The sequence below is a fragment of the Varanus komodoensis genome, unplaced genomic scaffold, assembly GCF_004798865.1.
Source record: "Varanus komodoensis strain SLA01 unplaced genomic scaffold, ASM479886v1 scaffold7_1, whole genome shotgun sequence".
In the NCBI taxonomy this organism is placed as follows: domain Eukaryota; kingdom Metazoa; phylum Chordata; class Lepidosauria; order Squamata; family Varanidae; genus Varanus; species Varanus komodoensis.
The window spans coordinates 5949575-5964122 of NW_025336479.1; the positions used below are offsets into that span (position 1 = coordinate 5949575).

A 14548-nucleotide genomic window follows, 5' to 3' on the forward strand; every position below is an offset into this window, starting at 1 on the left:
ACTGCTCAGAGACATCTTTGTCAAATTACCGGTAGCTTTATTTACATTACTTACATACATAGCCATCTCTGCCTTTACACAGGAAGTTCAAGCCACCTCTGGGCTTCAGCTTATTCCCACAGCAACACTCCTGTTTCATTCAATCAGTCCTTTGTGCCTATCAAGGACACACAGTTAATACAACCATAATTCATGCATTTGTTGCTGTTATATTCTCTCTCTGAAAATCTAGGCCAGAAGCCAGAGAATGTTCTCAAATTTCCAGTTTTCAGGAATTTAATAGATCCTTTAAAACTAGACTCTTTGAGGCAACAAACTTGAAAGGTTATCAAAGAGGGGAAGGCCACGATCTCTTCTCAATCAACCCAGGGCACAGGATACAGAACAATGGGCTCAAATTACAGAAGGCCAGATTCCAGCTGGACATCAGGAAAAGTTTCCTGACTAAGAGCAGTATGATGATGGAACCAATTACCTAGCCAGGTGGTGAGCTCTCCCACACTGGAGGCATCCAAGATGTAGTTGGACAGCCATCTGTTGATGATTCTTTACCCTGCAGTCATGCCTTGAGCAGGAGGTTGGACCCAAGGGCCTTACTGGTCCCTTCCAACTCTGTGATCTTAGTCGCAGTGGTGCTTCCTGTTATCTGGCATCAGTGAAGAATTGGTCCTGGGCCAAAGGTACACTGGAACACTGATAAGCGCATTTTCGCCATCTTAGATAACTGTTTTACAGTGAGACGGCCAGGATGCTCGCATCTCTGCATTCATGTAGATGTAGAGCCACATTACAAAGGGGAAGAGGGAAAGAAAAATCGCAATAGCCACACGAACCCCACCCAGGGAGTTTCTGGAAGGAAACAAAAGGCAAGAGGCTTTATTGAAAACCAGATTCACTTCACAGCCAATGACAGGATTCACTCTTGGATCCAATGTAAAGTACAGTGAGTGTTCTCTGAAGCTGTGGGAGTTTGTTTTTCCTGTATAGAAATTAATCAAGAACACAGCCAAGAACAGAAAATAGTGACACCATGTTACAGAAAGTCGTCATTTATGTCAGATAAATATGTTGCTGTCTTACTACATTTGACCTTGAAAGTGTGCTTAGAAGCAAAATACAGCAACTTCTAAACATCCTGATCAATAAGAAATTTATTTATATTGGTGCAAAAGATTTTGTATCTCTTTGCAAAAGATCTTTTCCTGCCTCACAGGAAATCTCATTATTTCCTGTGAGGCAGGGGCAGGGAAACTTTCAACCTGAGAGTCACAATCAATTTTGGAAAAACGCTTTGGGGCAGCACCACAGTGGGGGTTAGGACAAAATCACAGAACAAAGCAGAACATGGTAGCTTAAAGCTCCTGCCAGTGATTAAGGGGTGAGGCTATCAACGGACACCGGGAGGGCCATTCTTGTTTGCCACCCTGCAGGTTTCCCTTTCCTGCTCTCAAGTATTCCCTCATCTGATTTTTTAAAAGAGATTTTGCTTGAAACCATAGGGGTTATATCCAGTCCTATCCTGTCGCTGAACTAGAAAGTGCTTGCTTGTACAAGGTGAAGCTCTGAATTTTCACTGATCCTACCTACTTACTCCAGTCCTGGTGCCATGTCAGGGAGAGTTTGGAGGGGTATTGGAGGCTGGGATGCATAGGGAGTCTTGGTGAACATGGAGTGCCCCCCCTTGCATGAGCAGAAGTGGTTATATGAACAAGTTCATTCATTCATTGTGAAGCAATCATTCCCCTATAAGCTGAAGATTGCTCCTCTTGAAGTAGGATACAAATGCTGAATTCTAATTGTAAATGATGCTTTATATTTTTTTTAAAGGGTAAAATGGTTTGACAGCACCGAACATAGACTTCTTGCATGTTCTGTAACCTGCAAATCTTATGGTACGAATGTAAAATAGATCTTCCCCTTTTAAACACCATTATTGTTAATATACAAATGTGTGACAAATTTGGCATTTTCGTTAATAAACATCCAAAAGCTGCTTAAGTAGTAGTCATTTTCATCCATTTAGTCATTTTCCCTGAAAAAGCAGTAAGACTTATTATGCTTTCTTTCCCACAATAATGTGCATTTTACAAAAAGAGAGACTATTTATTCTATCTTACATTCTTTACTAGGCTTATTTTGTTCTTATATTTGTTACTGTGTGGTGTGCATTGTATTTGTGTGTTACAACTTGGTTTATGCACATTTGACAAGAAAAGCTAAAAAATGCATTGCTTGTCTTACTCAAATTGAACAGGGATACACCAAATCAGTACTGAAAAGAGATGCAGTTCTTGTCTTATCTGGATAATGCAAGGGGAAGAATGTTTATAGTATTAACCAGGAGTCTCTTACAACAGCAGGTGTGTATGTATACATGTATGTTTGCATGTGTGTATGTGTGTATGCTTATGTAGAGAAGAAAAAAGCAGCCATTGCTTTGGCATTTAGATTGCAAGAAAAGTAGCAATTTGTTTTTATGCCATTCCCTTCAGTCATGGTCCTTGCTCTCCACTTCTTTCATCTTACGTTCTCTACAGTTTGCTGTTTCAAAATTACATGAAGCCGGGCACAAAGCCTTGTTTCTAAGTTCCTACTTATTTAATATGTGTGATTATAATAAGCACCATAATATGGGCAGCGAGGGATGTATATTTATCACCTATTTTCAGACAAGTTTCACTCCTCCGCACATTAACATCAAGAGCCAGGTAGTACTGTGGTCCTGTCAAGTACTGTTGTCCTCCAAGCAGCTGGTTCTAGGGGGAGCTAACACAGATGCTGACAACACCTTATCCAAGATGGCTCAGGTTTCATGGACTCCATGAGACCATGGGACTGTCCCAGCATGTCATTGGTCCAACGTGTGTAGCAAGTCACACTCTGGATTTGTGTTTTTCAGCTAGGCTTGGGGACAGTGATCTGAAGGTGTGGGACTTGGAATCAGTCCCTTTGGTCAGATTGCTACCTGTTGGGATTTAGACTAAGGGCAACTTCTCTCCTCTGCAAAGCTGGAAGACCTATTAAGATGGTCTCTTCCTGGAGGCTGATGGATCCAGATGCTTTCCAGGGGGCTCTTGTGGTTTCCAGCTGATGTGGCTGGTGGTCCTGTCAAATCCCTTGTTGATTCTGGAACATGGAGATTACCTGGGGAGTTGACAGTTGCACCTGAGTGCCTTCCCTGTAGTAGAGCTCACATGGTTCCCTGTTATACCCTGGAACCGAGGGCAATGTAGAGTAGAGTACTGCAATGCAATCTGTGTGGGGCTGCCCTTGAAGACTATTCAGAAGTGGCAGCTTGTGCAAAATGTGGCAGCCAGATTAATAACAGGGAACAGATAATCCAGACACATAACACCAATTCTGGCCTGCTTACATTGGCTACCTATATGTTTCCAAGCCCAATTCATAGTACTGGTTTTAACCTATTAAGTCCTACACAGCTTGGGACCACAGTACCTGGTAGAGCACCTCTCCCAACTTTAACCTACTCAGATGCTACTATCAAGATCTGGGCCTGCTCTGATTGCCATCTCCAATAGAGGCTCAGCTGGTGGCAACAAGGAGAAGCGCCTTTCCCATGGTGGCTCCCCAGTTATGGAACAAGCTTCTCACTGAGGTCCACCCGGTGCCAACTTTATTACCTCTTTATTATCTAGAGGGCATTTCATTAGTTTAATATTGAATTGGGTCTTATATTAGCTGCTTAAACAAATCATATGATTTAATTTGTATACGTCATGGTAGCTTTTTACATTTGTTTTTAATCTGGCTTTAAATTTTGCATGGCAATGTTATGATATTTTATTGTTGCCTGGTTTTTTATTGTATTTTATGCTTTGTTGCAAACTGCCCAGACAGCTTTGGCTATAGGATGGTATAGAAATAATAACAATTGTGCAAGACCACCTATTTGTAGTAAGGCATTACAAAACAAGTGATCTTGAGGGGAAGTTTACAATGTATCTTGCTAGAGTAAGCATTTGACTGTCGTGTATCACAAGTAGTAAGATGTAATAAACAGGTTAAAAGACTCACTTGGCTGAACTACGACAAAGGCTCATCCAGACTGTAACAATCAGCAGACCAAATAACTCCCTATTTTAAACAAATGAGACTGTAAGTCATACAAATAAATGTCCTTAAAATAAATCATATGTAAGGAAACTCAACAAAGAGCACAAAGAAATACATTTACTATGAAGAGTATCAGGATCTTTTATCTGGAAAAAGAAAACACGTTCTTATTAACACCTACCATAGCAATAAGCCTAATCCAGAATCCATATAATGGAGCAAGAGAAAAGGGGGGATCTTGCTACAGGGAAAAGGAGTTGTCATTAATTTGGAGTTGACTGTAGTCTAAATTTGGTTAAAGAAGGCAAGAAGCATCATGTCCAGTCAGAAGATGGAGTATTTTACTTGTCTTAGGTACTATCCAATAAGGGTAAATTCTTGTCACATCAAAATGTACCAATCTATTGTAGCAGGGTCAGTCACATTTTGGGACTTTGCTCTGGCATTTTCAAGGTAAAACCTGAAGCTAAGTGAAAACATACCAAACCAATTTGACTAGAGTTCATGGCAGGACATGAATGATTATCTATTTACTGGATTTTTAGCCTACTTCATCAGCCACAAAGCTCCCTGGGCAGGTTACAGGCAATTAAACCATATAAAACCTCCATTAAAACCAGACTAACAATTAAAATACTGGTGAATTATAAAGGTCTTTGCCTGGTACAGGAAAGAATATAAAGAGGGCACCGAACAAACCTCTGGGGAGTGTGTTCTAAAGTCAGGGTACCACTCCCAAAAAGGCCATTCGTCTTATAGCTACCCTCCTTATTTTCTGTGGAGGAATAATACTGTTTATATATCATAAGAAGTTACAGTTCTAGAATACCAGCTCCTATGAAGCTTCAGTGAGGCCAGAGCAAAGAAAAATATGGGGAACATTCCGCTTCTTTCATTTAATATCTTAACACACAGCCAGATTTCTGAGGATTTGCCTCAAGGGTTTCAAAGTGTTAAGTCCACGCTCGTGGGATTTTTGTTTGCCTTCCATGTACTGGTTCTTAAGATCTATCCTGAGAATCTCTAGTGAATCCAGTTACTATCTCCAGACAACCTCTAGTTATGGCGAAAGTTTGGTAATGTGGAAATTCTGCAGAAAAGATCTCACTGCTTACCGGCCTTCTTCCTCATGCAAGATGTTCTTTTGAGCATTAGCAACCAAAGAGTATCCCAAGATTGCTGCACCCACAGCACAAGCAACTGAATGTAGGTCAGATAAACTTTTCCACACAACGTTATCTAGAGAAAACGATGAATTGTTAGTACAAATTATAATAGAATTTGCACATGGAATTTAGTTTTCTTGGCCAATCTCTTCAAAGACCTTCACACAACAGTAGGAGAATATGTGATCACCAAATCAGAGAACAGGAAGAGAGATTCTTCACATGGTATAAAATGTCTAAAATATTTACATTTAGCAAATTGTTATCATATATGGGAGATGATGCTTCTGAAAGCCTAAGAATAAACTAGCATGCCACCTTAGTTCCAGTCCTCATGTAAGTCAGGATGTAAAGACTGAGAGGAAGTAGTCAGAATATGATATAATTTATCATTATGAAAAGAGAGAGAGAATAAGAATAGCAGAAGATAATACGTTCCAGAGACACAGATTTCTAGAGACTTGGAATAAGATGGTAAAGAAACGCAATTCTACATTTCCTTTTTTATGATAGAAGGAAATACGGCAATTTGTATATGTTACAGCACAGTATTTCAGGGCACAGGAAAAATGAATGCCAAAACATTACTTTTTAAAAACATGGATATGAAGAGGAAAATGTAAATGAAATCCAGTGCTGGGCATCTCTAGGAAAGCGCAAGAGAGTGGATAAAAAGAAAATAAAAAGGAATTGGCACAAAAAGCACTGCTACTAACAAAAGATGTTTCAAAACCCAAAATATTAGAAGAGTAGAAGACTTCTGAGCTGCAACTTTGTCATTTCACTGTTCATTTACTTGGTTGTACTTTAGTTTAAATTGATGGTAAATATTAGTAAGAATGTGGTTTCGCTGCTGAATACAAATAGACTATTATGATTCAACACAGAACCCACATTTATGTGAAGGGAAGAAAGGGATGTAGGTCAGATTCTTTCAAGGAATAGAAGAGGGAATCTATTTAGGATAACACTACTATATACGTACCTGCAATTGGCGGATTAAAGCTGACAACCAGTGTGAGAGCTGCAGGTACAGAGTAGGCCACCTACGTGTGAGATACAATAAATCTACACTGAAGAAAATGAATGCAGGAGCAAGAATAAGCCACACTATCTAGCCCAGATCACAAGATCAATAAAGAGAAGCTGATCAGAAAGAGCTGGTATGACGTCCCAAGGAAACCACAGGGAAGCTAGAGGGAGAGATGCTTGCTTGGGAGAAATAGTAGTGAAAGCCTCTGGAAGACAAGCAAGTGCCAGTTGTGTATATAAGGCCCCCTGCTGAAGTAATTGTCCATATTATCACCAATAACAACTCAGCTACACAGCCTGATGAGATGTAGGTGGGAAGATTACTGCTGGTAATCTGAAGACTGATTCATCTGCCTGGAAAATTCAGCCTGTTCTAAATGGTCTTGTACCACGCAAAGGAGGTTTGCAGTTTAAGGGTGCTCCCGGATTCAGCTTCGTACTAGAGGCTGAGATGGCCTTTCTGGCACAGAGTGCTTTAAGCCAGTCGAAGCTGATCAATCAGTGGTACCCCATCCTGGTCAGACACAGTGTGATCATTGTTCTTGCTCAGCAACCTCCAAATCAGATTACTAAAAATATAAATTGAGATGCCGTGGAAGAATGCTCAGAAGCCGTGGTTAGTTTAGCACCTAGTTACTAATTGCAACCAGGCAAATGGAGGGTGTACTGTAGTGTTTCAAATCTGTTTGTCTCCTGGTCAGTTTCTGCATCAAGGGCTGGTGCTTGCCTCTAAACCAAGGCACCAGAAGAGTCACCTCCTCTAATTCATTTCCACTTCCGCACTGAGATCATCTTCTGCAGAGCTTCTGCCAAGGGCCACCTGAAGAGAGGCAAGTGGTGATGGAGGAAAGGAGCTTTTCTTTTGTGCTGCCCTTCCTGTGGTTTACTCTGTACTGGAACCTACTTTGATGCCTTTCCAGCATGAGGGGCAGACCTATTTATTTTTCCAAGTCTTTATCGTTCTGCCTCTTAATGCTCCTTTTATCTGCTCATGATATTGCTGTGCTATCTATTCTATTTGTCAGCTGCTCTGGAAACATTTACGTTGAAGAATAGCAAATAAATTATTAAAATAAATAAGCAAATTCGTAAAGTGGCCTGTTGGAACACAGTGTTAATTAGCAACGACCCAAAGCAAATGGCAAAAGGTCAGGATCAAGCATTGGAAAAATGCTACAGAAGAGAACAAGGCCAGTGAAATGATGGGACTGCCCCATTACAGTTAATGGGATAGACAGCACTGCAGAGAGATGATAAATTCTCCAGCAAAGCATAGTGCCTGAATCTATACTCACTATCCAGAGTCCTGGATCAGGGTCATTGATCTGCAAAATCATGGCAAGAAACTTTTGTCACAAGCTCTGATTAACAACAAAAAACAGTGTATAACATGAAAATATTCCAAACTGACTGGTAGGTCAGTCAGGCCCTAGTTTTAACATATAGACTCTAATATTTATACATTATTGCTACACTGCATTTATATCCTGCATTTTTTCCTCTTATGAGGAACCCAAAGTGGCTTATGTAGCACCATGGTATGAGTAGCCTCACGACTACAACTGTATGAGGTTGTGATTGAGTGAGTGGACACGGAATAATCCATTCAAGTTGCGGCAACCCAGATTCAGGCTGGACATCAGGAAAAGCTTCCTCACTGTCAGAGCAATACAACAGTGGAACCAGCTGCTTAGAGGTGGTGGGCTCTCCCATGCTAGAGACATTCAAAAAGAGACTGGACAGCCACCTGAGTGGGATGGGGTAACGTGGTGTCCTGCAACAGCAGGGGGTTGGACTCGATGGCCTTCATGGCCCCTTCCAACTCTACTATTCGGAGTGATTGGCCCAACATCACCCATGAGCTTCATGGCCAAGTGGGTTCTAGAGTGCAATGTCCCAAGTCCAGCACTCCCACCACCAGCACACTAACACACATTACATTTATATCTCACATTTCTTCCTCTTTCAAGGAACCCGAGGCAGCTTACATAGTCCTCCATTTTATCCCTGCCACAACCAACCTATGGGGTAGGTTGGGCTAGGGATGAGTGACCTGCCACCCAATCAGCTTCATGACTGAGCAAGGGCTAGAACCTGGATCTCCTGGTCTCTCACTCCAACACTCTAACCACTATGCCATACTGGCTCTCTGGACTAAAAAAAATGGAATTAAAGGAATTTTTTTGCAGGACGGGGTGGAGGGCACGAAGGAATGCTGTCTTGAAGCCTGTGTGCATTACTGAAAGGGCAGTGCACAGAGAGAGTTCAGTGTCCCTTTCTCAGTGCAATTCAGCATAATGGTAATTACCTTTATAATCTAGAATTAAAATTCTTGGAAGGACAGCTTCTCTTTTTCTCATGCGCGTGCGCGCGCACACACGCACGCGCGCGCACGCACAGAGCGAGAGCGAGCACTGCTGTCTCACAGCTCTGAGCCGCTGGATGTTATTCAGAAAACTGTTGCTCTTGGGTGGCTGCAACATCGAATACCCACGTAAGTAAACATTTCCTGGGAGCTGCCTTCGCCCGGGAGACGAGCCAGCAGCCCGCACTCCTCTGCCTCCGGATCGACGCTCGACCCTGGCCAGTTCCCGAGGCCCACGGCAGCTGCCCGCTTCGTCTTTCCCTTCTTTATCTCCCCACTGGAAACCCCCCCCCCCCCCGCCCCGCCCCGCCCCGGTCCATCTCTGCACGCCCCGACACACCCCCCAAGCACACACCGCCCTGTTCCAGCACAGCGGGACCCCGACCTGAACGACCCCGGCTAGCCCGAAGAAGACGGCCATGGCCAAGTTGCTGAGTCTCCACAGTCGACTGACACCCGAGGAAGCCAAAGGAGACGCCCCCTGGCCGGTCCCCGTCGAGGACTCCGCACGGGACCCCATCGCCGCCCGCTCCTCCCCCTCCCCCTCCCCCTCCCCGCCCGGCGTCGCAGCCAGCGCGGCTCCGTGGCCCTCCTGCCCCGACAGAGGCGCTCGGCCTCCGGCGCAGCCCGCCCGGCAGAGCCCGCCCCTCGCTCGCTGTTGCAACCCCAGACGCCGCCCCGCGCCCCCGCGACGGGGCAGAGGGAGTCGCGCAGCGGGCCCGGCCTTCCAGCAAGAGGCCGGGCAATGCAGCCATTCCGGGCAGCAGCTCGCGCACCGAGCCGCGCATCGCTTCCAGGTAGCTAAGCTGGTGGGCCTCTCTGGGACCTTCTGCCTGTCCAGTGAGGTCCTGGAAGGTGCAGGACGGGAGATCGGCCTGGTTTTGCCCATCTGCAAGAGCTTCCGCTTTTTAAACCTGATCTGATCGCATCTTACCTTTCTACAATCATTTCTCTGAAATCGGTCTGAAAGAGCGGCAAATGACTCTGGCCGTGGGATCACATGGAGAATGGTGTGAAGATGCTCTTGAACGCTGCAGAGTGTTCAGTCACAGCAGAAATCCCATCGTTCCTATCACAACACATTTACTATCATTCTGCTTTCAGCAATGCTGTCAAATGATACCTGGGCACATCAGCAAAAGAATGATTTGTGCTCTTATGAACTTTTTCATACACAAATCAAATCAAAGACACTTCCTGCAACCTTTGGTTATACATTCAGTTTTAAATTCTTGCCCAGATTATGGCTAATTGTTGTAAGCCGCCCCGAGGCTTCGGCGAATGGGGCGGCATAAAAATGTTTTAATAAATAAAAAAAATAAAAAATAATTCGGATTTTGCCAACAGAGTTAGAAATACACACTCTGATCCAAAATGCATACTGATCCCAAGCAGACCTTGGGTTTATTTAAACCCAGTTTACATGGCAGTTTACAAAAAGGCATTACTTGGAAATTTGTTATTAGAATAAACAGGATTTATATCCAAGTTAAATGTTCAGAATCAAAGTATTATATGTGCAAAATTCACATCAATGGGAAGCTTATGAAGAGAAGTAGGTATGGCATAAAACAAGATCACAAATATTTGTGCTATGTTAATTTGAAAAAAAATACCAATTTGTTACCAGGCTTTGTTTCCAATTTGTTACATTTCAAGATGTTGCTGGTTTTGATCTTTCAGGACACAATTCTATGCATGTTTAGACAGAAAAATGTCCTACAATTCCCAGCATGTTGTAGGACTTTTTTCTGTCTAAACAGGCATAGGTTAGTCCTGAAATCCCCTAAGGGATTTATCTGAAGGATTTCCTTACACCCGTGGGCCTCAGAAGTTCTGATCTGTTCTACTTGGACGGAGTCTGTTGGCAGCTGCCAGAGAAAGAGAGAGAGACTTTTTGGTGGTTGCTCTACATCTACAGAATTCCCTGCCCAGAGAACTAGTCAGTTCCCCCTGCCCTTTGGTTGTTTTTAAATGGTCTCCAAAACTTAGACTTCCCTTTTTCCTTTTTAATGTTTAACCCTCCTTGCCTCAGTCTTTATACTTTGACCTCTCTCATGATAATCTTTTTTTTTTTTTTTTTAAAGCCGGGATTTAGGTTTAATTTGCATTTGCTATTTTTATTGTAAATGTGTTTATCTGTTGTTGGAAGCTGCCTTATGAGGACAGGCTATAAATATTTCAAGTGAATGAATAATAAATAAATATATTGTGGTTGCATTTGGAAGACTGTGTACAGTTCTCTCTATATATCAATATTAAAAAAGATGTATGTAGGAGCTCTATGTGGAGAAAAGGGTAACCAAATTGATCAAAGGATCAGAGCATTTTCCCATCAAAGACTAGAAGAGTTGGAGGGTTTAGGCAAACTACTAAAGAAATATATTACAGAGGGTTATAAAAGTATACATTGTGTATGGAAAGTGCTACTAGGAAGGAGTCTTTCTATCTTATAGTACTAGTTCCTAATGAAATGTATGCATAGTAGATTCAGATTAAAGAAAGTGGAATACTTCATTAACATTCAATTAAATTGCCAGAAAATATTTTGATGACCACTGGCTGAAATGACTTTAATGGAGATTAGATATATTCGGATATATCTGTTTCTACTCTATTAACATCAAAATAAGAACAGTGGGAACTTGATCAAGAAAACCAAACATCTATAGTGCGATACTGTTCTGATATAGTGATATGCTAAACAAAAATATTATGTTCTAACTAGAGCTTTTTCTTACTGTATTTCCCATCTTGGCTTGGAGCAGTATACTGAGACTTTTTTTATGTTGTTGTTGTTAAGCATTCTGGGAACTGTAGTACATACACATATCTGATGGGACATGCTTTTTCATTATCCTTTGAAGTCAGGACAGTTTACTGTTAGGATGGATTATTATGTGGGGATTCGAGGAAAGAGTAGGCTTATACAAAGAAATAAGATGAGAATCTAACCTATTTGCAAAATGAAGGTAAGATATGGCTAAGGATATTTTGGAAAAGGAACAGAGATGGAATATGTATTAGGCATGATAGAAAAGCAATGATGAAACTCAGGGAACGGGCTTTAAGACTGGATGTGATGAGTCTTGTCATGTTAACTGAACTATAAAATAATAGAAATAGAAAACAAGGAATCAGAGAACCAGCACTCTTCCATAGGTTTGATGAAAGAAGTAGCAGGGATAAATATAAAGGATAGAATAGTAAAATTAAAGTTAATTTGGAGAAAAAGAGGAAAAAATGGGATAATGTATATCTATTTGTGAAACTATTGCAGAACACAAAATTCTCAAACAGCACACATGACTCATTTTACATAAGAATATTGCCATTAACAGTTGCATCATAGGAAAGATTCCTGTGCTTCCTAAAAGCAGCTGCATTGGAAAAGGCTGCCCAGAAAGACCCGAAGGAATCCTTTTTCATGGAAGTTTTCAGGGAACAGGTAGATCTTTATTGGCATATTGATTTAAGGGGACTTACACCTTGCTTTTTCAATAGAGACACAATGATCTAGGCAACTTACAAATTAGAATCAAACTACAACATCTCCCATAAAATGTAAACAACACAATAAAGACAGACACAGCAGATAAAAGCCATTTAAAAACAAGGGATCAGTCCAGTAATATTCCTTACCCTGGAAGGTCAGATGCTTGCTCGGATCAAAAAACCTTAAGAATTATTTCTAAAGAATAATTAAGTATAGATTGCCCTTATTTCGGGAAACAGAGTTCGGTTAGATGGTTGTCTACTTCAGTTTCTGACATTGTGCCTGTCTTTACCAAGAGTTTAAACTGTTAATGTCTTAAAACTTAAGATGCATTTGTTTTTCAGGAAGTAAAAGTGTCCATCAATACTTTGTGACAGTGCCAAAAGTGGAGAAGTCTTGGGAGCTAGGAACTTTATCCTTTTTGTTATATTTATTTTTCAAATTTACTAGAAGAACCACAATATTTTTAACCTTTGTACAGATAAAATATAAAACAGCAGTGAATATATTGGACCCTGGCACTTTAGTCTTTTGATATACAAGGACTGGTATTAATAATAAAGTAGTTCTGCATTAGATGACAGAGTGCGCATAAAGTACAAAAGGTTAAAATCTGAAGTACATTCCTAAGCATATTTACTCAGAAGTAAGCAACTAATTACTGGGGCTTGCTCCTTATGAAGTGTGCTTAGAATTGCAGCCTAAGGGCTATTGCACATATGGTATTTTATCCATGTGAGGAAAAACATACGCACCTGATAGGAATTCATCATGCATGGCTGCTTAATTAAGTGTACATATATTGGGAAGGTGCAACTGGTAGAAACTTCACTGTATGGGCAGAGTGATTTTTCAGTGGCTGTGCAATTCCTTACCAAGTAAGGCCTATCTCCCCTCCTCACTGATATTCTGGAAACAGTTGAAGATTTTCCTTGTTTTGGAGGGCATTTGGTTTGTCATATACGTATACAGACTCTCTTCTTCTGTCTCTGTCTTGTGAATATATTCAATATTTTTACTGCTATTATAATTTTGCTGTTGTTTTTGTGCTTAACATTTAACTGGACTTTTTCTAAATTGTAAGGCTCTTTTAAACAAAATCCTGCTGTTAACCACCTTGAGTTCCCAAATTGAGGTATAAGTGTTTTAAGAGAAATAAATCAAAATTTATGCAGATACATGTGGAAGCTACCCATCGGAGTGCAAACTCTTCCCCCCTATACCAGTGGGTTTTGTATTGTGTTCTGGGGAATGCTAGCAGCACTAGAATTACAGTGGAGCTAGAGGTTGCTTCTCTCTCACCCTTTCTCTTATCTTTGGAATTATGTGTATTTTATTAGCAGTCCTTTACTTTTGCTCTTTTAATACCAGCACTAAGTATGGGAAGGGGAAGTTGGAGCTTTGCTTCTGAGGAGTTTCCTCCTGTGAAAATACAAATAATGGAGAGGTTTTCTTAAAATATCATCCGATGACTATTAAAAATTCCCTCCTGTAATATGCTACCCAGACTGAGTGCTGACTGTATTTTAGGCCACACTTGGTTTATGCTCAATGATGGTAATAGGCCTGGTCTCTAACCAAGGGGAACCAAACATGTTCTGACTTGGTAGCAAGGTCCATCTTACTAATTTCTATCAAGCAACCACATTTTGTCTTTCTCTTATGTTAATCTACCCCATACAGTCCATCCCAAACAAACGATCGCAAGCCACGTTGTACACTGAGCTGTTACAAAATGATGATGGAGCAACATCCAAGGTAAGATCCTCAACCTGCTCACAGAAAGATGCTGGAGGGGAGCTTTTATGCTCACACCAATGCATAGCTTAAACGGAACTTACTATCCAATTTGAGGAAAGCAGAGCCTGGTTCTTAGATTAAACGTGTTCACCCAGCTTAGATACCGCACGGGAGGGTACACAGCATACTCGAGACTAAACATTCCTGCTAGTTTAACAGGACACCCAGTTCGGGGGTGGAAACTTCGGGGGGCTTGTGCCCCCCCCACCCCGGCACGGCTCTTTTCCCTTCCTTCCTCCCTCCCTTCCTTCGGCCGTCCCTCCCTTGCTTGTCTTTTTGAGCGAAGAAGTCGGAGGCATCATCCGTTCCGCCCGCTGCCTGGGAGGGGTTACACTTATGCCGTGAGGGTGGGAGGGAACGACGGAGGGAGACGGAACTCCGCCAGCTCGGAGAGGGAGCCTGGCGGTGGTGTGGGGCGGTCGGGGCCAGGGAGGCTGGCGCCTGTTGTCCCGGGTCGGGGCTCCGGGTGTCCCGCCAGCTGCCTGGCGCTGAGGCGGGAGCGAGCGAGCGAGGAGCCGCGGGCGGGCGGGCCGGCGGGCGCGCGGGACGGGGAGGGGGTCGGTCCGCTGCGCTGCTTCTGCTGCATTGCAGCCTCCCTCCTCTCTCCCTCCCTCC

The 14548-nt window shown here is 42.4% G+C and overlaps 1 protein-coding gene across 2 annotated transcripts; it reads right to left on the reverse strand.

Annotated features, from left to right (window-relative positions):
* Positions 1-20: 20 nt before the first annotated feature.
* TMEM220 (transmembrane protein 220) lies at positions 21-9200 on the reverse strand. 2 transcript variants are annotated; one of them, XM_044453753.1, is made up of 6 exons: positions 9023-9184; positions 7568-7597; positions 6226-6286; positions 5190-5313; positions 4036-4095; positions 21-849 (listed from the first exon to the last, which is right to left on the reverse strand). In XM_044453753.1, the coding sequence occupies exons 1-6, from the start codon at positions 9155-9157 to the stop codon at positions 717-719; spliced, it is 543 nt and encodes a 180-aa protein (XP_044309688.1). In that variant the 5' UTR covers positions 9158-9184; the 3' UTR covers positions 21-716. The 2 variants fall into 2 exon arrangements, with proteins under 2 accessions (XP_044309688.1, XP_044309689.1); XM_044453754.1 differs by having other exon boundaries at positions 712-979; positions 9023-9200.
* Positions 9201-14548: the final 5348 nt, after the last annotated feature.